The following is a 27818-nucleotide window of genomic DNA, read 5'->3' as shown; positions in this document are numbered from 1 at the left end:
TAAACGTAACATTTTTTTATTTATGCTTCAAAAACAAACCACAAAACTTGCTTGGAGAAATGCAACATACAAGGAAAAAAAATAACATGTACACCTTTAAATTATACACTTTTATAAACAAAATAAAGTCTATCTCTATATTTTACAACAGCTGGTTTTGCAACAGTTGTCCAGATTGCGAATCATATTTTTCCTCCCTCAGGTTCATTCTACAGGTAAAATACAAACCGTATATTTCTGTATCCAGCTATATACATGACATCATTTCCTTTAATGTGTTAGGTTTATAACAACAGTCCACTGGTAAATATCTTCTAAAATCTCCTCATTAAAATATAGAAGTTTTTAACAAAATGTTTACATTTCAGCTCAACTGTAAATTGACTAGCAGCCCAATAATATGGACCCGGTCATAAGAACTGCTGGAATGATAACTTTTAGCTCACGCTAAACACACACACACTAAAATAGAAAAGTAAACCAAACTGTTAAAAATGAGTGTAATTTGAGGGAAGGGCATTATTCACGTCTCCTTTCACAAAATGGATAGTAGAAATGATTTGCATATGTACATCAAGTGCAAAATTCTACCCTGAAAAAAACAATTGTTCTGAATCATGAGGGTCTGAAAAAAAATATATATAGATGGGAAAAGTGCATTTCAAAAGATTATTTTTGCACTAAATCAAAAAAGCTAAAACATGACTTCAATCTGGGGAAATATTTTAAGTGCAGTGCCCAGATTCAAACAGCAGAGGAGGCCACTAACCTGAAGAACGACTATGGTCTTCTCTGTCTTGAGCAAATCTTTACAGGGCCAGGCTCCTTACATCTCGTAACAGAACAGCCTTTACTAATCATTATCTGATATAATAAACTGGACAAGGAGCTCAGGAAGGTTCCTTCCTTTTTCCATGTTAACTAACTTGCTTTTTTTTTGTTCAGCCCTTGAGCTCTGGAAAGTACCTTGGCACAGTCTTTAACAGGAACTTTTGCAGGAAAACCCTGGTGACATCAAGAAGCATTATAACAAAGAGGCTTTCGCTTTTTTTTCTGGAAAAATGATTCAGAGCTCTCAGTGCATGGACTATTTAAAGAAATATTTCATCAAAAAAATACAGATTTTCATTGTTTACTCACCCTAATCTCCTCTTTTCTTTTTTCAGATGAACTGTTCTTTCTTATTATTGCCAATCATTTGACATGATGTCAAATGCAGATCTTTTTTTAAGATACGCCAAAAGGGAATATACTTATCTGTACCCCTTCTAGAAAAGCAGATGCTTGTGCAATTTCTAATCCACTTCGCAGATAGCATTTACTTCAAGACATTTGATGATTCGTAAAACAATTCTTGCACACCAGCTTCACAGTGCCTTCAAAACGCTCGAGATGTGCAGTCTCGCAATGAATATTGCAGATTGAAAAAGTCTTGCTTTTTTCAAGCTGTGGTCAGTATGTAAGACCTATACTGTCTAGGCTTACACCACTGGAAAAATCAGAAAAATGAAGATCTATGCTTCGTTTATCATGTCTGCTGCCTTCCTAACCAACCCTGTAGAACCATGTGACCGATCTGGCAGGTTTGCAAGGACAGCCTCACAAACGGACTGGAAAACACTGACCTATACCATGTATTGAACACCATCATGTTATTGGTAGAGACTGTAAAATATCCCGGTTATTTTCTCCATCTCCCCCCTCTTTTGTGTTTTCCACCCTTTCTGTCCTCCAATCCTTTCCTCCTCCTATCTCAATCAGTGAGGACAACCAGCTCTCCCTCACTGCGTTCACCCGCATCACTCTCCTCCCCTTCGCTGTAGGGCTGTCTGGGCAGCGTGGCCTCCCGCATCTCAATCTCTTGGTCTTTCATGGGCTCCAGATTCCTGGGGAGGTAGTGCTCCAGGAGGGCAGGGTGCATGGGCAATGGGGCCAGTGACACCGGCTTGGTGGAGTACTGTCCTTCACTGGAAGGGTACGGCAGCTGCTGCTCTGATTGGCTGTGGGAATAAACATCAAACCAAACATGAGGTACTCTTCAAGACTGATGACTGCATTCTCCAACCAAATGCACCACTGAAAAAAAAACACGAGTGTCTGCAGGCATCACCTTGGAGGGTAAGTTACTCGTTGCTCCTGTCGTCGACTCTTCATCATGGCCTTGTACTCTCCGACCCGCAGTCGTCTGCCCTCTACGATACAGGTCCGCTTCGGCCGGGGTTTGTATTTGTAGTCTGGGTAACGTTCCAGGTGCTGCCGACTCAATCGGGCCTGCTCTTCGTAGTACGGCTGCTTCTCCTGATTGGACATGGTCTTCCATCGGGAACCTGAAGGGGTGGCAAACAGTCATGACAGTGAGGTACGGCGTTATATAACAAAAGGAAATCTACATGTAGGCACCAAAAGTACGTGGACACAATCAACGTCGAAATCATGGGAGCTTGCAGAATCCTAGACAACTAGATTATACTGGAAAATAAATATACACTATTTCAATAAAAAAATGAGGTAGCACCGCTGTATATTTGATTTTATGCACCTGTCAGTAATTAATATAGCCACTGAACCAGTTTATTAGAAGGAAGCTTACACTTTCTTTTGGCCACAGTGCGTTAAGAGCAGGTTGTTCAGTGGGTTTTTTGAGAGTTGAAATTCCACAACAAACGGGAAGTGAGAGATAAATCAGAGTAAAAGTACAAAGGAGTGCAAAATAACAAAACAATCAGTGAACCCAAGCACCCATTGACCTAATTCTCTACATGTTGCAAATATTTGACATCGTACGAAGTTGATTTACTGATTGTATGCGTGCAACGCTGCCTTCTCTTAAAGTGTGCTGCGGGCTAGAAAGGTAGCAAACTGACAGAAATGTAGGTGTGTACTAGAAGGAGCTGCGGGCCATGTTCCGGGGGAGAAATAGCATGAATCAGGAGGGTGTCAGTTTCACCACAATGGAATGGAATGCGAGTGTTTTGCGAAAGGAAAGAACTGAGGAAGGCAGAGGTACAGCAGGGGATGAAGTTTTGGGTGTTGTTTTCCTGTCACCCCAGGAGCCAGGTGGCTGTTGGTGCCCTGGTGTGACCCCTTTTTCATCCCCTTAAGACCTTCTGTCCTCCTCTCCATTCCAGGGGGCAACGGCAAGTTACATGTTTGAAAATATAGACATGTTTGACAGAGTAACACCGACACTTGTGACTGTAGGATTAGCTGTGAGCATAACGAACCCACGGTTCCCATAACCCCTCAGCCCATCCCAACAATAAACAACTGATCTCAAGAGAAAGATAAAGGGTTGAAGAGATGAAATAATAATGCAACAATGAGGACAATGTTGTCAGAGCAGGTGCTTCGGAATTCACAAAGAGGAAGGATTAGAGACATCATAGTCACTAGAGCATTCATATTGTTGATAGAGAGTGTGAAACATTTTTGACAGCGACATTTTTAAAAAACACTGAAGGACAAAGCTAACATTATGTGCTTAATCCTATTAATTGTTTGGCAGAGTGAACGACTAAGTACAACAATTACAATTTGCTAATTAAGAGTCACTTTTCAGACTTGTATCAATCTTTTTTTTTCATTAAACATTAATAATTTAATATTTTATATATTGGAAACTAGTTAACAGTGAATAGTGTTACCTAATCTATCTTAAAGGGTTAGTTCACCCGAGAATGAAAATTTGTGCATCTTCTACTCACCCTCGAAGCATCTTAGGTGTATGTAACTTTCGTCTTTCGAAATAATCCATTCAAAGTCATTTTACAAATTGTCTTTGCTCTTACAAGCCTTTCACTGGGGTAAGCGGGTGTTTGTAGTCAACTGTTCAGAAGACGTCAAATAAAGTGCGCACATCTGTAATAAAACGTCACTTACACAGCTCCGGGGGGTGAATAAAGGCCCCCTGTAGCGAATCCATACATTTCTTTGAGATAAATATCCAGATTTAAAATGTAATAAACACCTTTTTTTCTCACTTCTGCTGACTGCTGGGAACCGGCAGACATGCAGGCGGAAGATGAAAGACATATGAATAGCACACACGTGCCTCTGTGAACAAAGTTTCCTTACTTTAGCAAAGGAAAACCAGTCTCCTCTTGGCGGATTTCGAAATAATTTTCTTTAAAAATCCTTGTTTTGTGCTTCTAATTCGTGACCAGCTTTTTGTTTTAATTCTCTCTCTGCGCTTGTCACTAACCACGCAACGCTGACGAACTAAAACATCCGCTTGCATGTCTTCCAGTTCCCCACAATCAGCAGAAGTGAGAAAAAAGGTGTTTATTATGTTTGAAATCTGGATAGTTATCTTACAAAGACACATGGATTCACTAAAGGGGCTTTTATTCATGCCTCGGAGCTGTGTGAAGGACGTTTTATTACAGATGTGCACACTTTATTTCACGTCTTCTGAACAGTTGACAACAAACACCCGCTTACACTCAGTGAAAGGCTTGGAAGACAGCAAAAACAATTTTTCACACAGCTTTGATTGGATAATTCTGAAAGACGGAAGTCTCATACACCTAGGATGCTTCGAGGGTGAGTAGAAGATGGACAAATTTTCATTCTCGGGTGAACTAACACTTTAGTTTACTAACTATCAATAAACTTTAACCAGAAGTAAAATCAAAATGTCTTGCCAAAGCAAATGTGGCTCCAATCTCTTACCGAGGATCTTGCTGATACTGGAATTGTGCATGTCAGGGAACGCCTGCAGGATACGCCTTCTTTCGTCTTTGGCCCAGACCATAAAGGCGTTCATGGGACGTTTGATGTGGCCAGAGGAGGGACTCCGGGATTCACCAAAGCTTCCCAAACCAGAGGCTGCCAACTGCCCTGTTGGGAGCAAGAAGATACAAAACAGTCAGTCTAGACACACATAACTTCCCTTTGTTTGACTACATGCCCTGCAGCCAAATGCAATTACACATGCAGGTGGCACCTGTATTTCCTGCATGCCAAAGGCAGGTTTTTATTGTATGAGAAACAGTCATAAATTCATATGCATTTGTAAGGCAATTATGTATTTGATAAGAAAAGCACACAACAAACATGACACGTGACATGCAAAACTACAAATCTCATAATGGGCTGTTCGAGGGTTGCACGAAAGACTAGTCAACTTAACTGGTAACCATATACAATTAAACTGGGACGAGGTGATCAGACAGGTTTCTTAGGGGGCGTTTACTTAAGATAAAAATGGATTTCAACAGAATAGAGCACAATGCAAGCTATCTTTAAAAGGTTACTCAACCTCAAAATGAAAACCCATCAAACCCATAAAAGCTTTGTTCATCTTTGGAACACAATTTAAGATATTTTGGATGAAAACCGGGAGACACAGAGGAGATGTACTGATACAAAGTCATTATTTTCATTTTATTCATGTACAAAAAGTATTCTAGTCGCTTCATAAAATTCAGACTGAACCGCTGATGGCAGACGGAGTATTCTGACGATGTCTTTCATACTGTCCTGGACCTTGACAGTGGAATTTACTTGGCAGTCTAAAAAATTTTACATCCAAAATATCTTAAATTGTGTTTTGAAGATGAACAAAGCTTTTAAGAGTTTGGAACGACATGGGGGTAAAGTGATTAATGACAACATTTTTATTTAGGGGTGGAGTAACCCTTTAGGTTGACACTCAAATGTAAAAACTAATTTAAAGACTCTCCAGTGTGAACTGACTAACACCTGAAGCACAACATGCTAATTACATGACCCATACATACCCTCAGTGTCACAGCTGAGACGGTCCTCATTCATCCGCAGAGACTGTCCATCATCCATCCGCTCTCGTGACGCCTCCTTATAATCACAACAGAGAGACAGCTTATGTAAGACATATATAAAAACATTCATCGGTAATCATTGCATCCAGCTGGCACAGCAATTGGTTTATTATGTTAGCACTGACGCTACAGAAACTGGTCAACATTATAAAAGCATCTCAGCCACACCTATGCTTAAAAACATAAAGAGCCCTAGAGACATTTGTGCTTGTCAAATATAATTTTGAAATTCAAATATTAATTATCTATAGTCTTCTCCCTTTCAAATGCATCGGTATTGTCGCCTGTCTACCAGTTCTACAAATGTCAAGCTGTTAAAACAGGTTTAAGTGGAATGCTTCAAAACCCTGTTGACAATAAAGGCGAAATCACTGTCATATCTCCCCGCGGTTAAACTGAACTCAAAAGGAGAAACAAAGTGGTTGTCGAAACAGGTGTCTATGGAGACTTGAGGCTGTTCTGCAATTGCCACGTACTCTGACAAGTGAACACACAATGCTGCGGTGGGACTCTAATAGCAGCTGTTCTTGGCTGAAAGGGGACTGTAGCCCTTGTTTAACCGAAATCATGAACCTCTGTAAACCAATATCCATCGCTGACCCTGTCTGCCCCTCTTCTCTTGTAACATTGTGGGTGTTCTGAAAGAGGGGCGCTTCAAGTGTGGGCCATTAATGGATAGTTGCCCTGATGCTTCAGCCTTGAAGCATGACCAATGGTGACAAGGAACCTTGGAGAACTGGGGTGTGAAGTATGTGAGAGCGTGTTTGTGTGCGCTAAGATGTCGACTCACCAGCCTTGCGTTGTTGTCCCTCTCACGGTCCCTCTCTCGGCCCGTCGGGCCTTGCCCTCCACGCAACAGCTGCTGGGCATCATGAATGGCTTGTGTCACAACATCACCCTCTCCCAAGAAGCCTTAAGTGTGAAAGGGTGAGAGAGAAAGGAAACTTTAGACAAGGTCAAGAGAGAGATACATTTATCCCTTTCCGTCTTGTGACGCACAAATAAAGCATTTGGCTCAATCTCAAGTATATGATCCGATCCCGGATGAGCCCCTAGTCTTGAGTCCAAAGGCTTAAGACAAACTGTCACGTCTGAGGTGCTGACACATTCTCAGGAGCTGGTTCAAAGGAGGAACAGGTTTTCTGAACTGCGGACAACTGCCATTAATACTTGGGATCGAAGTATGTTGGCAGTGGCAATCCCTAAGATGGGTCCTTTCTAATGGAGAGCAGAGAGGTCTTTGAAAGTGAACCTCAAGCACTTCCCTCTCGAATAACGCTATGAGTGCACAGCAAGAAAACCACAGTGGATATGTCTGACTCATAAACAATTAGAGATATTCTGATACACCTGGCTGCACAACCAAGTTGTGGAACTGTAATAAACAATTTAACAGTCACAGTCTAAATCTACTGAACAGTTCTGCTGTTGAGAGGCAGTTGCTAGATGAGTTGTAACAAAACAATCTTTTGACGTCTAATCGGCTTAAAAGGGTCATACAATGTTTTTTTTTAAAAGATCATTAGTTTGTGTATTTGGTGTAACAGAATATTTTGACATGCTTTTTTTCCCCCAAATATTTTACATTATTGTAGGTCCTCTGTGCCCTGCCCCTCTCAAACGCATCATTTTCTACAAAGTCTCTCCTTCCAAAAAGCGTTGTCTGCTCTAATTGGCCAACTGACCCAGTGCATTGTGATTGGCTGAACACCGTAAGCACTCGTCGGAAATGTAATGCCCCTTTCCATAATCACGAATTTTATCTTTCAAAATACATGTAAAAACGGTCATCCATAAAATGCATTGTTGCAAGAATGCTGTTCAGTTGTAAGTAATCTTAAAGAAATTCTAAATGAATCTTAAATGAATAAGTGCTTTTGCTTCCACCTAGATAGAGACAGGATCTCCCTTGACATTACTTCTTCAACACTAACTGCAGTTACTGAAACCACGGCTTCTTTCTTTGCGTAAATATTTTGGCGCCATTACGCAAATTTTCCACATAGTGACGTAGAAATGGCGGGTTGTGTTTGAATGAGCCATTTTAGGGGGGTCATGACAGAGTCTTAAATCTTATAAAGAATATATTTTTGGATTTGAGACTTTAGTCTTTCCAACTTCCAACAGATCTTCTTTATGCACCAAGAGCTTGTAACACTCCAAAGAGAAAGAAAAAATGTAAATCTTATCATACTATCCCTATAAGGCACATAGGATGGCTTCAACCTTCCAAGTAAACATGTTGGTGACTTGATTTGTCAGTGAGGTGTAGTGTCACCTACTCAGGCTGAGGGCAGATCGATTAGGGCTATGGGGCAGGTCCCTGGCTCGGTACCCTGCTTGCAGGTGGGCCATTTCCAGTGCCTGGGGACTTGGGGTCTTGGGTTTAGCCGTGAGGTTGAGAGGTTGACCGGAATCCTGGAGCACAAAGTCATTGTGAGATTCACTAACAAATCAACAAATGAATACATCTGAGATGACCTGCAAAAAATGGTACCTGGCGAAAGACTGTACCACTGGACCTTTTGACTGGGGTGGAGTGTGGATTGGGCAGCAACGGCAAGGGATATTCCACTGAAAACAAACAAGTTCATTTAGAAGACTAAAACTTAAAACATTTACAATAGGGTGACCAGATGCCCCCCCTTTTCCCCTTACTGTGCTGTATTTCAGCTCTATTTTTTTAGTGTCCCGACTTATTTAAAAAAAAAAAAAGTGTTTGTACTGCATTTCATCTTTCCTAAAATGTCTTTATTGTTGAGTGATAAAGCTAGCAGTAGTCTTCTTCTGTCACGTGAGAATAGCCTAATAAAAGCTAGCTAATAAAGTCATAGTAGGTATATATATATATATATATATATATATATATATATATATATATATATATATATATATACACACACACATATATATATATATATATATATATATATATATATATATATATGTGATGTGAGTGATGTGTCAAATTGTACAGTATTTTTGAATAAATGTCTATATGCTTGTATTTCAGAAGTGAATTGGAATAAAAACATAATTAATATAATTAAAATGTTGATGGGAGTCTTATATCTGGCCGTGGAGTTTGTTTTATGCCAGTTAATGGATGCAACACGAACATTACAAAAATTGTGACTATCAGCAATGAAGGCAATGCTATTCTTTTTTTTGTAAGACCACATCAATCTCTTAAATACAGTAGTGGCCAAAAGTGATGGCAGAGAGGAGATTTCTCAATATTTGCTTTTAATGACCCTACAAGATTTAAAAAAATACATAGAAAAACAAAAGGCTCTTGGAAATAAATCAAACATATAATTCAAGAATATAATCAGTAATTAATATTTGGTTGGTTCTCCCTTGTTTTTGATCCAAGCACAACTACGCAATATGCTTACAAAATAAAATAATACAATGTTTGAATAATGGTGAAGATGTCCATTTTTCAAGGCCGGACATAACTTTTGGATACTACATTTTTCCATATTTACAAATATGCATAAATGGTCAGTGAATTACTAGTGGTCTGCTACCAAACCCAAGCCCAACGGGACCTGGTCATCTATCAAGTTTTAGGCTAGGTTAAGGTCAATCATGTCTAACATTAAGGTAAAAACTTATAAGTGTTTATCACCACAGAAAATCTCTAATTAAGCTGAATAAAGTCTTTGAGCTCAGGTTCACTTGTGTCCTTGGTCCTCTGCTCCTTGTTTCTTTACAAAGGCGGCTCAATTGTGTCAAGCACGCTGTTAGCCGAGTAGCTCATGCACTTGTTCTATTGTTCCCTGTTCTTTCCTTTTACCCTTCATCTTCTAAGCGAAATGAGTACATGCATACAGGCATCAAAGTTTTGCATTCACAAGAGTCTTTCAACTGAGTGAGGGCACAGTGCCATACATTACAGACGTCAATGCAAAGAACCCACTCTGTATTTTATGTGATCAATACACACTCAAAATCAATGGTCAACCCTGAGCCATTCTTCAGTGCTTTTGCAAGGAATTCATTCGGTCGGTCGTTTCAATTAGTCTTTCTTTCTGAAGTTTTTTCCAAGAGGACCAAAGACATGAGCAAAACCATCAAATCATGCAATAACTACTTATATTACAGAACAGACCTTCAGACGATCATGCATTAAGAGAAGTTCTTTTGCAGTTAATAAATTTCTAGAATAGCAAGTATTAACTCTTTCAATTCAGCTTCGACCAGACTACTCATTAACTAAAAGTAAAAACCACAGCTGATAAGCTTGTGCTCAAAAGAGCAAGAGCAAACAAGTTTTTCAAATAACTGACAAAGGATATTATCTGAAGTCAATTATTTAGGGATTTTTGACAGATGCTATTTGATCCATCTGAAGATAACAATGGCTGAATCCTGTGCCCTAACAGACTCTTATTGTAAAAGCTACCAGTTGCTCATTATGACAATATGTAGGTCTTTCATGCCTATATCAAAATGTGCAAACAACTCACTCCATTTGGGGATAGAAGGGGAGTCTTATTGAGGGTTTGGTGAAGCTCACCTGGTTTGCAGGGAATGGGATGCCGAGGCAATCCCATCTGGGCCTCAGAGGCGACGGGCAACGGTTGGGCATTGGGATGAAAGGCAGGGATCATAACATACGGCATGTTCACCTGCTGGGTCAAAGGTCACAGAGGACACCTTAAGTTACCTTATATTGTATTTCCACACTGTCCAAATAGTGTTAATGGTAATAAGTTTATTTATCACTGTCATGTTATGACCTCATATCAATTCATTTATTTCTTAAAACACAAAAGGAGATATAAAACAGACTGTCAAAGCTGATTTAGACATTTTAGGTGAACTATTCTTTAAAGGTCTCCAGTAGTTGATACAGGGAAATAAACTGCAAGGTTTTGAATCGTGACATTCAACCTCACCTGAATCTGTTGCTGCAGTAAGTTGATTTTATGTTGCTGCTGTATCAACTGCTGCTGCTGCTTGGCGATCTAAACAGAGAATCAGCATTTAGAAATCTAACTAATTCATGCGCAGCCCAATTTCAAAGAGCACTGTTTTTTTTTTTTGGGGGGGGGGGGGTGGTTTTGGCAAAGTTCCTCCTAAACTCTGCTCAGATTGTTCTTGTCACTTGTGTCTCCACACCTGTTCTTGCTGCTGCCTTGCCAGTTCCATCTGTTGCTGCTGTTTCTCCAGCAGCAGAGCGGCCATGTTTCTCTGCTCAGAATGAGCTCCTAGCAGCTGCTCTCGCAGACCAGAGAGCTGGTTTATCATCAACAACAACTGAAGCTCCTTCTCTGCCAGACTCTCTGGGGTTCCTGTAAACACATGTGCACACAGAAGGTGTCAGTGAAACACAAATGTGAGATGAACCACAATGAAAAAAACATTCACACAGAAACAATACTCTATAGTTGCTCCATTTGATCATTTGCATGACAAAGGGAATCCATGTGCAAGGATAAACACGTAAATAAAATCACCTTTTAGATTGACACTGCCCTGAAGACCCTTCCCAAAGAACTTTTCTTTCCAGTCCGTATTCAGAAGTTTTTCAATAGTGGGCATCACTAAAAAGAGTAAAAAAAATTATAAATTATAAAAAAAAAAATGCAAAAGTAACTTTTAATTATTTCAAATGAACTGCTGGACAAAAGATGTCAGAACGAGAAAATTACATTAATAAATATAAATAAATACAAATTATATTATATATATATATTATATTATATTACATATATATATATATATATATATATATATATATATATATATATATATATTATAGAGAAAGAGAGAGAGAAATAGATTATTATTAATTTAATACATTTCACAATATACAAAATACTATAATGTACTTAATATAATGAAGGTCCTAAATGTAGTTAAGGAGACAGACACAGAGTGACACAATAAAGAGACAAATAGAGAAGAAAATGCATTTTTCATCTAGACAAGAGAAATACTGTACTGAAAATCCTTGAACTTAAAATCCCAGTTATACCGAAAGAAAAATTTACGATTTAAAATTGGTGAAATGGGAGAAAACAAAAGGAAAGCCTTTTGAGAAAACACTCAAGGACTCTTTAAAAGGGCTATTAAATGCATCCTACAAATTAAATCACTGAAAAGCTTCATAGAACTTGAATCAAAGGAAGAACTTAGATCATCTCGATGTAGACTGCATTAATAGCGATGGCATCCTAATTGATGAAATACAAGGGCAAACCACTTGCATGGGTTTCCATCAAAATTTAAGACCTCTTTTACTCTTAAACAACAGCCTTGAAACATTGGAACATAATGAATGCCATGGACCAAGAGCAAACATAATTTCTTCTGGTAAAGAAATCATCACACTTACCCTCAGTGACATTAGACCTGCTGTCAGTTTTATCATGAGGTCTGCTGCCTCCATCTTGACTGTATGATCGTATTGGTTCTTTACTGGGAGAACTCTCCTGAAGAACACAGGGACCATATAGTTAAATTATAGAGCTCATTTTATCTTATAAATACTTTAAAAACTGGGGAAACATGCCAATGTTCCAAACATCCCCAAAACAAGGCGAAAGAGCAAATTACTTTCATTTAAAAACACAACATTAACAAGATAAAGATATCTGATATTTTTTAACTCATCTTGACCGATAGCCAAAACAACTTGGAAACAACACTAAATCTCTCCTGTGCAGAGATTATAAACATAATATTTTTAGCACAAACTTACTTTTAGAACTAAATAATAAAAAAAACGTATTTTATGGAGCACTTAACACTTTGGAAATAACTATAAATAAATAAATCACTTTTTTTTCTTTTCAGACAGATGCAGTGGTAACCTTAACATTTTGTACTTGCATTCTCAAACTGAATGCGGTGATTGAATGCAAAATTTTGCTTCAAGAATGAGCACACTGCTGACATGATCTTATCACTAACACACCCTAAACACTTGACAGTTATTCGTCTTATCTGCAAGGCATATCAGCATCATTTTTTTTAATATCGGGCCAACGCAGATGTTTATATTTTAAGCTTTTATCGGCCGATACCGATAATGTTCCGATAATATTGTGCATACACACAAGACGTAAACACTTCATTAAATTCCGGGTCATACCAAAGGAGACTGTGCATTAGGGGGTGCTGACTTCTCAGAGTCTTCTCTGTCTGACAGCTGCCGAACTGACCAATCACTGACCGGAGAGGACTGCTGGGATTCTCGGTTGATGACTCTACCTCCCGATTCGTCGTCTTCAAGCTTGATACCAACACCCACCATGGTCACATTGCCCTTGGTGTGGGGATGAAGAGCAGGTGGACTGGGCTCACACATTCTATAAAACCAAGACATTTAGAAAAAAAAATTTAATTAGTCCATGTTCATCAAAAGAAAGAAACAAGTTTGTCTTACTGTAATATTCTTGCACCAAAAACATAATTTGCTCTGCCTGTGAAACAAAGTTACTTTTCAGCTGATGTCATCAAGGCCTCTTATTTTTTAACCCCTCCCATCCAACCACCTGTAATATAGAGATGCTTTAGAGCCTCAATTCCTGATAGCTAAAAATCAAGTCCCATTAAATATTCACTTTTATCCAAAAATATGTCATATTACAGAAGTATGCATTCAACATTTCAAACTGAATTACCATTTTAGCAAGAAGAATTTTGAAGCCATGTCAAACTGCATTGCTAACAAGGGTATTCCGGTTTTGTATGGCAACTGTCTGGGAAGAACAGAGACCACAGAAAGAAAAGAAAAAACAGCTGACTGCTTTGCATAAGGAACAGAAGGGGTTTTGTAGAGCCCAGACACAGGCTGCCCCATTCAAACTCTTTCACCAAAGCCACTTCTTCGGGGTCTCTGAGGTTCAGGAGGATATTTGTGCATGTTTGTGTTGTGTGTGCGTATCCCAAGTTATTCAAATCTGTCAACGCACTGTCAGAAAACAGATGCAAGACTCTAGTGTGCCCATCAAGTATCTGGCCATCTCAAGTAGCACAGTAAACCCTTCTGCAATGAAGGACAAGAGGAGGAGAGAGATGGACAGAGGGAAGGAATGAAAAAGAAGGTGATTTCAAAATTAGCCGAGGTCTATAAACACCTCTCGTCTTTCGCTGTGCATGACAAAGGGAACACAAGACAACCCAAAGAAAACAAACACGAGGGAAAATGCATCTCTCCCTTTTTGTTCCACTCTCTAGCTCCCTGTATATATATATATATATATATATATATATATATATATATATATTATATATTGCCCATTGTTACAGAACAAGGGAAGTTTAAACAATGGGCATGACACAGACAAAAGCAATAGGCTGCAGGAAACACAGCAGGGTAACAATACAAACGGAATGTGCCGATGGTCCGTGGCAGAGGACAAAAAATGCGGAACACTCACTGGGCCGATTCCAGTTCCTCCTGTACTTTTTCATCTACTCAGAAAACACAAAAGCAGCTCGTGCATTTACATTAAGGCACAAGAGAAAGGTTGAACACTTAGCACTTTTTGAAGTAGTGATATGCCCAATGTACCATGCAGGAAAGTGGTTTGGGTAAAAGGGCGTATTTTTCTGTTCATGTATTTGCCTGAACTAGAAGCAAACAAAAACATTTTCTTTAAAATAAAGGAATTGCATTTGGTTGTGAGATGGTGCCACAAACTAAAGCAGTCAATTTAGATCGCTCTTTCGCTACGAATCAGTCAATGTGAAGTGCAAACTTGATACGGTCTTCCCAAATCAGATTTAGATACCAAGGACAAGACCCCCTTCCTTTCCCTGGGAACTGAGTACACTCAAGAAAGATCCTTGTCAAATAACCTGCCACCATTGGTGCATTATAAATAAACACTCGCGAGAAGTCTGCGCTATTAAGTTCCTATTGTGAGGGAGCTAAAATTATTCCTGTTCCCCCAGTTGAGGAGCACTGATCCACAAACCAGGTGCAGGAAGTGTGAATTCGTCAGCTCCTTCCAAGTGCACTTGTAGTTCTAGAGATATTCCAGCTATTTGCTTGGAGGGATTTGACTGTCAAAAAATGGCACAGCCTCAAGCTCTAAACGGACTCGTGAAGATTAATGCTAAAGCGAAGCTTCTCCACGCTCATCGCGCACAAGTGTTACAATGTTACATTGTAAAAAGCAACAGCTGGATGGGTAAATCCTAAACCAGCAAAGCCGAGAATTCACGCAAAATTATATGATATGCCGACTGCACATTTTGCATGTAGCAGAACTTTCTGAAGCACAGTGGTCTTTTTATAAATTCTAAATGTAACTACATCCAAATCTCTAATCTGAACTTCAGAACAAATTAAAGAAGAAGGTAACAATTTTTCATAATTGTGACTTTTTTTCTCACTATTGCAACTTTATGTCTTAAAAAAAAAAGAATTTATCTTACTGTAAACAAGATTTTTAACTCAAAAACAGGCTTCCACAATACTTCATTATATTTTAAAAAGGAAAACACACACACAAAAGGACGGTACTGACAGCATTGTTCTTGATCCTCTTTAATCTTGGCTCCAAGCAAAATGTGAATGAGTCATACTCTTGGTGATTGTGATAAGAAATATAATGGCAAGCTCTTATGTCAGCACATGCAAAACAAGCCAGAAGAATCAACAGTATGATTGATGGTAACTGACAGTCGGTCTTAATAGAGAAGTCGTCACTAGTTTGTTCTTACCTGTTGTTAGGATGTGGAGTCATAAGACATATTTCCCAAGAGCTCTGACAGACTTTTGTAGATAACATCAGCCTCCAGGTTCTTAGCTTTTATACTAAAACACTTGAAATGAAATACTTCCCACAGTCAGGGGTGCGCGAGACAAAAGCTTAAGTTTGCCTTACAAGTCGCAACATGTCGTGGCCCCACATTCTGGCCGCGCTCCTCTGATGCAGATACAAGTTTTTTTTTATCGTTGTCGTTTCGATCTCTCCCTTCACTAGATGATCCTGAAGTGGTTCATTTCCACCTTGTGACAAGTTGGGCTTATACAAATTCTCAAAAAGCACAAACAAAACTGTCAGGAGTGCCAAAAACAAGCTTGTGCACGCAAAGACATTATTTTACCGACATTTAAGCAATCGTTTAAAGAACAAAAGACTCTTAGTGACACAACACCAGTTTGAACTTGAAGCCCAAAAGCTCTTTTTTTCTGTTTAACCTCCTAAATCATTGCACTTGGCAATTAGAGGCACATAACGATTAGACACATTCTAACTTTACAAACACCTGTTGAAAACCAACTGCAGCAGAGCGCATTGGATGATGGCAGGTTTCATTTAAGACATGAACTCTTTTGGGTCTTCAGTTAAAAGCAGAAGTGCTTGTAAGCTTTGAGCCTATCAGCATGTGATGCAAAGTCCAATCAGCTGTTGGAACTCAACAACAGGAGCTTCCAAACCCGCCTGACAGTAACTACTCTTGTCAAAGATACAAAGCCTTAACCTACACAAACAGTCTACCAACCTCAAGATCATCTGGCCAGTTTTCATTGTCTTCTGGTTGTCTCTTGGAATGGGTTCCATTTGCCAATGTGGAAGTCTAGAGGAGCAACTCATCTTGTTATATAGAAGATGTTGGACACCCCCTTAGTAAAACTGTCCAGTGTCCTCCCAGGAACGGAGAAGATAGCTGATGCTCTCGATGCCGGATGCGCAAAACTGTGGTCACAAAAGTATGCCCTATAGCGAAGGCAAACAGTAGCATTTGCATGACGTTTGCCTCAGTTATAGCTATCCACGGAGTACTTTACACAGATAGGGATTTGATAACATTGTAAAAGTGAAACAGGAGAATGATATCCAAGAATAAAACATGGCACAAAACAAAATCAGATAAATATATAAAGAACATTTTGTTCGTTTTGATTTGACTGCTGAGGACATTTACATTTGCTGTACAAAAAAAGGGATACATATCCCTAATATAAGTATATCTGATTAGACTAAAATAATATGTAAATTGATCAGACAGTGATTACATTTTGATAGATACAAGAATAAAAACATTAGGTAACAAGCGAAACGTCTTCAGGAAGAACAATGATATTAATTCATTGTTTCTGATGAGAAAATAAAAAACATTCCAGACCAGTAATCTTAGGGTGTGTGTTATGCAATATTTTTAATAACTGTTCATGCCAAAGCTTTACAAACTCTAAAAGAAACGCCTTAAAACGAATCACGTAGTAATTATAGTAAAGACAACCATTTGGCATTTACGTCATAGGAAATATTACAATGTAGCTTTTACGATGACAGTTCAATCACACACACAAAATGTTGAATATGCCAAGAAAACATTAAAACAAGCGCGCAAATCTAAAACAACGATGGTAGTTTTTCCACCTCACCAGTCGTAAACCTTGTGCCAAGCTAGTATTCAAAATACATTTTCCACAAACAAGCAAATTTATTTTTATTAAGTACTGATAGCTGACTTTTGTGTAATAACAGCTCTTTCTTGATGGTCTTTCCTCTTCCGTGCAGGGGACAGTCCCTGATAATCCCCGGCCCCGCCTTAACTCACCAGTCTCAATGTTTTGAATGCAGAAAAGGAAAAAAAACAATGCAAATCAACAGGGTTTACACATGAAGAAACCACAAGGACACATGGATTCACAAACAAACTGTGTTATTGGTTTATGTCATTATGAATCGAATATTGTTTCCGGGTACTGTTTCAATGGGAATACTATCTCAACTGCCATTTATGAGCAGCACTATATATTTATAGCGCACCTAAGCTTAACTCATGGTTTATGATACAGTCTGGGCTCATGCTTTCCTGACCACCAATATTTTAAAAAGTTCAGAAAGATTAGGGATCATGGTTTTCAGTAGCAATACAGCTCACTGTGGGTGTATATTAGGACCATTTGCTGTTTGCTTTTGGGATCTGATTGTTTGCATTTGGTCCCGGAAATGGTGACGTCTGTATTTTTGTGACTTGTATATACTTGTTTGATTTGAATAGAGTTTCCAACTTTCTTTAAATCTTCCTGGAAATTAGAATTAGTAAAAAAACAGACTGGTTCAATTCCGGTGATTCCTCAACTAAAGACACACACACACACACATATATATATATACACACACACTATATAGTTTTTATTTATTTATTTATTATTAAATACAAATTCTACGTTTTTTCAAGATAATATTCACAATTCTTATATCTTTGATTTTATATATATATATATATATATATATATATATATATATATATATATATATATATATATATATATATATATATATATATATATATTAGTATAACATAACATTTCCTAATTATATTTTTGTATTATAATTAATTGAAATGGATTAATAAATTAAATATTTTTTCATTCACTTTTTTTCCAAGTACCTTAGGTGTGACATCATTTATTAAAACTATTTTAGTTGCTAGACTTGATAAACATAACTAAAAAATGAGTAACTAATAAAGATTCACCAAAGGTTGGACAAAAGTGAAAGTGCACTCAAGATAAAAATCTGTATACGCAGTATCACTACGCACAGTGGGCATAGTTTCCAATGAATCAAGCTGTAATTTTGTCAAATTATGCAAATTGTATGTATATTTCTGATAATAAAAATAACTATATTTGGTAACACTATAGAATAAGGCTCCATTTGTTAATGTTAGTTTACTACATTAGTTAAACTAAGCAAGGACAATCCCTGTACAGCATTTATTAATCTTAGTTAATGTTAATTTCAACATTTACTATTGCATTATGCAAATCTAAAGATGCGCTTGTTAACATTAGTTAATGCATTGGGAATAAGCATGAACTAACAATGAATAACTGTATTTTAATTAACTAACATTAACAAATTAATAAATAAAGTAAATAATGTATTGTTCATTGTGTGTTCATGTTTAGCAAGCATCAACTAACATTAACTAATGGAACCTTAATCTAAAGTGTTACCCTATATTTAATATACAAATATAAAAAAAAAAAACATAAAAACGGTTTAATATGTTAGTCCCATGACAGAATGTTTTTAAACACAAAATATCATTTGAGATGTTGGAGATGTGGAAATTTCATAAAAAGTTGAAAACTTTGTTGAAAGCTCATTTTTCAAAATATCTGAAGCAGCGTCACATATTTCCCATAAGTCAGCCCCGGATACATCAAAACACACATTGTCTGTGACTTTCTCCAGTCGATTTTGTCTTTTTCCACAACAAAAGCAGCTTTAAAGATCAGAATTTTGGGCTCATGTTCTTTTGAGACCTTCTAAATAAGACATATAAATGGGAAGATGGTACGACCACGCTCTGGACACAAAAGAGGGGGAAAGGAGAAAGAAAGGAGAGTGGGTCGCCGCCGTTTTTTCCTCCTTGTGCTTTTGAGAAGAGCAGGTTAAAAAGCAGCCTCTTTCATTGTGCCTCTCTGGGCCTAAAACAGTCCGGTTATTGTGGCGCCAAGTGAAAGGCTAGTGTGGCATTTATCTGAGAGACAAGAGGAGGGGGCAATGAAAGGAGGCCGAGCACAAAACACACTTGGAATAAAGAAATATAACAAGAGAAAGGGAATAAAGGGCCCCTTTGCGGAGAAAAAGGCACACAAAAACCTTCCTCCACCCCCTTCAGGCAAAGAAAGACATAGGCGAAAGACATTAAAATGTGCTATTTTCTAAGCCTGGCACACTTTTATATTCAATCTTGATTCAGATTTTTATAGAAGCGTACAGATGCAGGGGTTTGTGCAGGATGCATTAGACGTTGTTTTCCAAAGCAAGCTACGGATAATAAAATCAGCTCCAGAAGACTCTAGGTCTAGCCTGCATGTCCTTGAATGACTACGGGTCTTTGAAATAAGTTAGGGGTCTTTGAGAAAAAAACATTGCGTCTATGGCATTGTCATGGCAACCAGATCAGGCTGTTTTGTGCTGTGAGGAACATAACAGGTCATTCTAATTCTTCTCCAGGTCAAACTGAAGATATGTAGGGAAACAGCAGGAGCTGATGATAACAGAACGGTTTGAATGATTTAAGACCTGATCCAAAAAGGCATCTTAAAATTATCATTTCAAACCAGTGGAACACGGAAAGAGATTATTTGCATAATGTGCATGCTCCGTAAAAGTAGTCCATAGGATTTATGTCCTATATTTGAAGATTCATATAAACGGTACTAATTTTTCTAAGTTGTAACTATAAGAAAGATTACTTGAATAGATTTTACAAGAAAATATTACGGTCTTTTTGTTTCAAAATGTCATGTTTAATTGTGTTACTAATAACACGTTTAACCTGTTGTTTTCAGAGCTTTTTTAAGAATCGAAGGCATGCAAAACAAATGCATTTACAGTTGATTTACAAGAATTAAAAAGAAAATTACATTTTGTCCCCAAAACATGTTACCTGTCATTTCTTTGTAATTATTTGTGAAATTAACTAGGCTTACACTAAATAGTTTTCGGTGTGTGAAAAACAGTCTTAAATCTTAGTTGTTACGTGTTACAGATCTTCTCCTTGCCTTGCTGGACTGGAAAAAAATTGGGGCAGAACAGTTTTTAATTAGAAATTGCTAGTAAATGTCACAACTTATTACAAAGAAATGCAAGAAACACATTGAATTAAATGTGTTATTTTGAAGTTGAAATACAAAACATACTCCGGAAATCTTTTTTTACATTGTATCAAAATGCTGTTAGACTCTGGAGAACATGAGAGTAAATAGCAAAAGAAGCTTCACTTTTGCATGAACTACTTAAAACTAGAACAAATCCGGCTACAACAATGCAGAAACCTGCCCATTTTTTTTCCCTCATTTCACACATTCAGATCGCAGAGCTCCATCGTTCAACGTGTGGACCCAGACAGGAAGAGAAGACGAAACCTTCACCTCTCAGGACATCCTGAGACCCTGCGCCTCCCTCCCCACCCCACCCCACCCCGCTGGCCACTTCACCGGTGCAGGACGGAGCACGTGGGCTCCTGCTGTCAAAAACAGGATACACACTCACCGCACGGCTGAGAAACAACGGTTAATAGAGAAACGAGAGTGGCATGACAGAGGAACACCAGAAGGATATGATGGAACTGTAGAAGGATTTGGGATGTTGTGAGAAAAAAAAAAAAAAAATCTCCTCAAACTAGGAGAACATCAAGTTTACTTCTGCTTGTAAGGAGTTTTATCTATGAGCTATTCAACTAAAAAAGGGATATTATTTCACCCAAAGAATGAAACTTGTTTAATTTCTAACCCTTCTGCATTGTGGACACTACAACCTGTGGTATTGAAAAGAGCTTTAGTAATTCGTCAAATGACTTTGGTTTTGGAGTACGCTTAATTGAGGACAAAATTGTGAACTATTCTTGTAAATCAACTTTTCAAAGCATGTGTTGCATGTCTTTGATTCCACGTGACTAAGAGAGAAAAGAGTCATTTCTGGGACTGGGTCAAACACGAACAGTCTCCGGTCGTGTAGAAGAATGGTGAACAAACAAGACCGAGCGAATGCAGCACGGGAAAGAGCGACTGGAAAAAGTTTCACTGCTAACAAATGTTGAGCTTGTATTTAAAAGCCACATCAGTAGGCAGTATCACACATTCTGATAACATCTCGAGATGCTCCTCAAACATCTTACACAACCAGAGATACACACACTTCCACTAACATACAAAAACAACCCCCATTTCTACAAAGCCTACCAATATTTTTACTCAAACGCAAACATTAATTATCACACTGCCTATGTCAGCAGTAAAATTAAGCTCCCAATATTTCAACCCGAGTTTGCAGCAATGCTCCGCAGTCACTCTTCCAAACACAAATACAAACTTTTAAAAAAAGTCTGAAACTTTTGCATTTAAAAAACCCCAACCTGAAAAAAATGTGGTTCAACTGTAGAGAAGAGATATTTGTCACCTCTTACGTACAGTGACATAAACTGACGGCTTTCTGGCAGACGCGCTTCCCCCAAGCTTTCACTACATTAAAATGCTTTCTTTGTAATCTGTGAATGTTGCATTTCTGTGATTCTTTGTAGTGATGAGTCAACTGCAAATCTGAGAAGGAACTAAAAATGTTATTTCGCTTTCTCTGAAAAAGTCAGGTGTCAAGCAACGTGGTTAAAAAAAAAGGTCAAAGAATTTATTAACTACCTAAGGAACTAACTTTGTTTATGTTTGTGGTCTAATAACATTATAAAAAACGTGTAAAGTCATCTATATGTTAATAGAATAATAATGATGATGATTTCAAAACTCCTCTCTTATTTCCCCTTTCGAGAGGGGACAGATAGACAGATAACACTGAAGGATATTATTACCATCTCTCTTTTTAGTACAACTTTTGCACACTTAGAAAACAACATGGTAGAGATAATAATAGAGGTTTCTGAGACCCTAAATACATATGTTTTTTTTTTTTAATGTGGGACATCATGTGTAATAATAAAATGTCAAAGACATCAACCCGAATGGATTTTCAGACAGTAAAGGATCTCAAAAACTACATTTTCCGAACTGTCATTATGTGGCTCCCCGGTGCAATCTGTGGACCGTTTGTGTGAGTGTTAATTAATAAATAATCCTTGAGAAACAAATCATGAGGCTACGGTGGTCTATTAAAATATCAACCCGCAGGAACACTACGCTGTGTTCTCAGAAGTCACAGTGGGGGCCACCACAGTTCATGCAAATAACTGCGCGACTATTTCCTGGTCACATTCATTACAACTGAAAGCGGCCTTACTGTATTAAAATGACAGTTTATCCACCTGTGAGTGAACATAGCAAGACATTTGTATTTTTACACATGCCAAACAAACAAATGAAGCCCACACAAATCTGTTGACAATATTTGCACTGACGTTATTATTCAGATTAATGTAAATGATTAAACAGAATGGAACATCACATTTAGTCTGGCTTTTTATATTTCTAGTGCAGAGACATAATAAAGAATTATTTACATATGAATAAAAACACTTCTGTAGGGGATAAAATATTTTATACAGTGATATGCAAATTAAAAGTATAGCAATTCATGAAAGCGTAGGATTTTGGGTTACATTATTTCTGAACTACTATGTAATACTAGTATTATTAAATTTTTATTGACTTATTTCTTTTTAATTAACCAGAATTAGCCACAGGAATATTTTTAAATAACTTTATACTATATTTTCCAGATTCTAGAACCTACAAACTAGAGCCTTGGGAACATTTCTGGTGCCTGAGCAAGATTTGAATAGTGCATGTTTGTCTGCTTTCAATTCTTTCAATTTTCATTTCATTCAGCACAATTCCTCCCTAATTGAAACAATTATATTTACAGGGCATAAATCCACCCTGCAATTTGCCCCTGAAACTTTTATATGAAAACCTTTGTTTAAGCTCACACCCAAAGCATCATATTCAGTCCAAATCAAAGACACGTTGAAGCTTGCATCACATAAAACTTCACCTTTTGCACATTACATGCTTTAATAAATCTAAGAACATGCTGCAAAAACAAACACACATGCTAAATAAATTCAAAAGTCTAGTCACAGCATGAAGGTTCAAACCTGTTTGGCAATTACTCAACTCAAAAAAAGATTTAAGATTTAAAGTTTAATATAATCTAATCTAATCTAATATAATATAATATAATATAATATAATATAATATAATATAATATAATATAATATAATATAATATAATATAATATTTGCAAATAAACACATTTTATAAATGGAATTTGGTGCAAAATAATACTACCACATAAATGTGCTGCCAAAACTAAATAACGGTGCATTAAAAAATGCATATTAAAAAACAGAAAAATAGATAGCACTAAAAGCAATAAAAAAAAAATAGCATGAAAACTTAAAGCAAAACAACTGAACACAACACGCGCAATGTTGCAAAGCAAGTCTTACCTAAAGTGTCTGAGTTCACTGTTATGACAAAAGCCAGAGAGGGATGCTCGTTTTGATGGGCGGCTGTCAGATTGTGTGCTGAAATTTCTCTGTTCTAATGTTCTAATGGAGGTCTGTCTAATTTCCGCTGTGGGTCTGAGCTCATCTCATGGTAAAGAGGGTAGGTGGAACAAAAACTGGAGGTTTTAGGCAACATGTAAATGAAGGGTTTAAGTCTCATGGCACTTTCCAGTTGCCACCTCTCACGTGCGGTATGGTTTTTACCCATTTCGGACAAGATAACTTGCGATTAGGGATTATTTATAGAAGGCTTCTGTGCTAATGACTTAAGATGGATCTATAAAAAATATGTGCAATGTAGTAAACGTTTAAAGAAAAATGCATTTTTCTAACTTTTGACATATGCACTGTTTAGAAACAGTGATCAACAGGAAACTATTTTCAAGAAGGTAACATTCTGTCACAGTTTTTTTTTTTTTTTTTTTAAGTAGATCTTCAGTGTTCCTAAACATTATGAACAAAAATCACAGCAACAAAACTTAAGCTATAAGTAAGCAGCCATTTACAAACCCTAAACAGAGATTTATAAAGTAATCAAACATGTTTTAAGATCTTTACAAACAAAATTACATTTCATATTTCTGACAGGGCCCCAAAACACTGAGCTCTTTGACTCCAAACACAAGCGGCTGAACTCAAAGCGTGAGGATGATTTGATGGACAGCCGCAATGATCGAACGCATTTATCAGTGTGAGCTTCTCTGGCCTGCTCTGTTTGATTTCATTGATGTTGTGGCGAGCCCTGAAAAACTCACTTAACAAGCTGTTGTTCTCCCTCTCTCATCAAACCCCGGCTCAATAGGACACATGAAACAATGCAGACCCGAACAGAAGAGGTCCAAGTTTGAATAAAAACCTAGCCTATGGGGAAAAAAAAAAAATCACAAGGTTGTCCGTCCGTCAAGTTCTTAGCACAAATCTTGAAACTTTTTCTGCATCGTGAAACTGATAACCTATAGATGCATTTGGCTCAATGCTGACAAGGTTTAAGTTAATGAAATTATCCAGGTAAAAATATGACGGATGACCAAAAATGAAAGGGCAATCCTCTCTCTAAACAACTCCAAGTCTAGTTTTTTTTTTTTAAGTACATAATTTATATGAAGATAAAAGTAGTCTCAGCATTGATATAGAAAGGAGTAAAGAAGCGATATTGGACACGCCAATTAATTTGTTGAAACTTTAAAACACTTTAAAACAATGTTTATTTGGACAAATAATGGAAAAGTATTATTACTTCCTTGCATTAACTGGAAAATCCCAACAGCTTTATCAATGAAAACAAAAATGTATAAAATAGTGTAAAATAAGTGGTCATTTACTTCTCCTTTCAGCTTTTCGCTTAAAACCGCATTATGATAATGACCATACTTTGATCCAGGTATCAGTCATTGGAAAACCCCTATCAGTCGACCATTAGAAACCAGAGGAGAACTCAAAAAGCTATTAAAACAACAAATTGTCAGTATTTTTGCCCTCCAATGAGCTGTAATATAAATTTCAGCCTTGATTTTTCAGATTAGAGCACCACAGCATTTGTATAAATCTGTCTGATCATGAGGTGATGTGAGCTCAAGACTTTGCAGAGACCGGATGTATAGACTCACTGTGATCTAGAGAAAGCCACCACTGGTTTCCTAACCTCTCAAATGGAGTACAAATATACAAAGATGTGGGTAATAATAGAGCTGAAACAAGAGAGGGATGCAAAGAAGGAAAATAAGTTACAGCATAAATATAAGATGGGTAGAAGCGAGGGGAAAAAAGCAAAAGGTCATAGACTCCCTACTGACAGGCAGCTTTGTGCGCAGTCAGCCACTGTGAAGCCAAACACTCTCTAACACTTCACCAACTTCCCCTTTAATGATCCGTCGACATGCCCGCTCACAATGGAGGTGCACAACTCAGGTGCTGGATGTTCTTGGTGGGATAAAAGCGGGATATGCTGCCTGCACTGGCACGACAGGCTTATTTAACCATGCAGACACGGACCCGGACAATAAAATGTCCACTTAGAGCTCATTATCAAAGTTGAACACCTATTCAGCGATTGTGCCACAGCTGCTCTGCCCTGAGGAGCTCTGCTTTCTGGTTATTCCGGGAAGGCAGATATTCTTCAACAGAGAGATCAACAGTTCACTTCACACAGAAAATCTGTCAGACCCGTCGACTGCCTGAATAGCAACTCTAAGCAAGTCTCAAATAGAAAAAAAAAAAAAAAACCTTCAGACCCAATAAAAACAGAGTTGAGTGTAATCTATTTTAATCAGATAAGTAACAACAAAGTCAAATTCTGGGTCAAATTTAAAAGTCACACAACTACTGATGTACAGTGATAAACAGTTTTTATATTATGAATACATTTTATGAAATAAATATAGGCCTGTGTGTGTTTGTAATGAATAATATAAAATACTATTATATATATATATATATATATATATATATATATATATATATATATATATATATATATATATATATAAATCAAATTTTAATTGATTAATGATTTTTTTATATATATTGTAAGTGCAAAATATGTGTGAATTTAATTTCTGAACTCTTGTGTAATCTTATTTGCTGTCATTGTAGAAATCAAAGCAAAGAGCCACCTGCTCTTAGGATATCGACATCAGCCACTGATCCAGGTCTATAAGGGTCAACCATTACTAATGTAGGCTAATGATTTCTTTCATTTTTCTTCTTAAGAGCCTAAAATGACAAGTTCTAATGCACCCTAAAGCATTTTTGGCATGGCCATTTAAGAGCCATTAATAAGTATTGAGTTCACTTTCAGAAATGAGTGCATACACACAACCCAAACAAAGCAATATGAGCTGACAAAAACATCAATTAAAAATGCATTTAATAGTTTTTAGAAAGTTTGCCAATATAAGCTCACCTTAAACCAAAACAAACATATCTGCAAACACTTGCTTCTTTTCAGTAATCGATGTCAAAATAAGTAGGAACTTCTTTGAAATAAAACAACTAAGAAGTGCTTCTTACTGTACAATGAATTACTGCAATGGCCTTGAGAGGACACTGAATCATTTTCAGCTCACATCAATAGTTACTGACTGAATACGAATTGAAAGCACGCTGTCATTTCCTATCATACCATTTCATATCGTACCGCAAACATGCAGTTCTGACACACACCACAGAACACTTTCAGGTAAGAAACTAGTTCATTTGATACAGACATATTAGTCAAAGTGAGTTTGTTTACTCTGCAGGTTCATACAATCGGGCCATTTTGGTTAAACGCTCGCGAAGGTGATTCAGTTAGATGCTCTTGTGAATCAAAACCCTCGTTCCATTGATCTACTTCTGTTAGTTTATGCATCTCTCACTACAGACAGAAACAAACGTGTCGAACGTGCCAAACACTCGTGCGTAAAGTTTCAAACAAAGCGCCATTTGCCCACTTACCAACTCCAACAGAACTGTGCGCTGCGCTTTGCGCTCGCCAAACTTTATTCCTTCAGTCTTTCCGTCGTCTCTGGGTCGCAGAATCGAAAACGCCGCAATGCAAAATGTGGTTTCCCCTCGTGTCAATGAATAATACGTCTCTGTCTATCAACGGCTTACAGCACAACCTGAGACTCCGAGCGCACAGCTGATGAATGCGTCGCACTGACTCTCGCCGATCCAGCCTCCGTTCACTCCAGAGTGACTTTGTGGTGTTCAGTTTCCAACATTCTCGCTCCTGCTGCCTGTCATTCACCTCCCTCTTAAAGGGAAAGCTCTTCTTTCTGGGTTTTCCCTGACAAAAGGAAAATGCTGGGATCCTTGAAGCAGGAAAGGGAGATGCTCTAGTCATGAGAACCTGCTGTTTCAATTTCAGATTTAATGTACTTTAATCATTTGGTTAATGTAGCTTTAATGCAAACAATATGAGAAAATATGCACATGAAGTTTTGGGAAAAGCACATGGTTGCATGCATTTTTATACTTTTTATTAAGAAAATAAATTTGTTAAAAAAATATTGACTCAAATCCGAAATATGGCTATAAATATTTTCTATGGACTTTTTTAAATGTATTTAT

At 37.5% G+C, this 27818-nt stretch overlaps 1 protein-coding gene across 3 annotated transcripts; it reads right to left on the bottom strand.

Moving 5' to 3' along the window:
• LOC113055494 (transcription factor SOX-13-like) lies at window positions 1–27477 on the bottom strand. 3 transcript variants are annotated; one of them, XM_026221850.1, is made up of 14 exons: window positions 27201–27477; window positions 12910–13126; window positions 12151–12247; window positions 11270–11356; window positions 10932–11104; window positions 10709–10777; window positions 10327–10441; window positions 8299–8375; window positions 8084–8219; window positions 6592–6713; window positions 5742–5817; window positions 4672–4839; window positions 2111–2327; window positions 1–2000 (listed from the first exon to the last, which is right to left on the bottom strand). In XM_026221850.1, the coding sequence occupies exons 2-14, from the start codon at window positions 13123–13125 to the stop codon at window positions 1754–1756; spliced, it is 1800 nt and encodes a 599-aa protein (XP_026077635.1). In that variant the 5' UTR covers window position 13126; window positions 27201–27477; the 3' UTR covers window positions 1–1753. The 3 variants fall into 3 exon arrangements, with proteins under 3 accessions (XP_026077635.1, XP_026077637.1, XP_026077636.1); XM_026221852.1 differs by having other exon boundaries at window positions 10327–10438; XM_026221851.1 differs by lacking the exon at window positions 27201–27477 and adding an exon at window positions 23706–23874.
• Between the last annotated feature and the right edge of the window lie 341 nt (window positions 27478–27818).

The sequence above is a fragment of the Carassius auratus genome, chromosome 36 (genome assembly GCF_003368295.1).
Source record: "Carassius auratus strain Wakin chromosome 36, ASM336829v1, whole genome shotgun sequence".
NCBI classification, from domain to species: Eukaryota; Metazoa; Chordata; class Actinopteri; order Cypriniformes; family Cyprinidae; genus Carassius; species Carassius auratus.
The sequence above is the reverse complement of the archived record's forward strand: the minus strand, read 5'-3'. Positions and strand labels throughout refer to the sequence as shown.

Bases quoted from the DNA above. Each gene is read 5' to 3' on its own strand.
- LOC113055494 (XM_026221850.1), bottom strand. From the start codon at position 13,125: ATGTGTGAGCCCAGTCCACCTGCTCTTCATCCCCACACCAAGGGCAAT. The intron at 10,442-10,708 runs GTGAGGTTGAAT...CCTTTGACCCAG, and splicing joins TACTGCAGCAACAGATTCAG to CAGGTGAACATGCCGTATGT. The intron at 5,818-6,591 runs GTGAGTCGACAT...TGTGATTATAAG, and splicing joins GGGACAACAACGCAAGGCTG to GAGGCGTCACGAGAGCGGAT.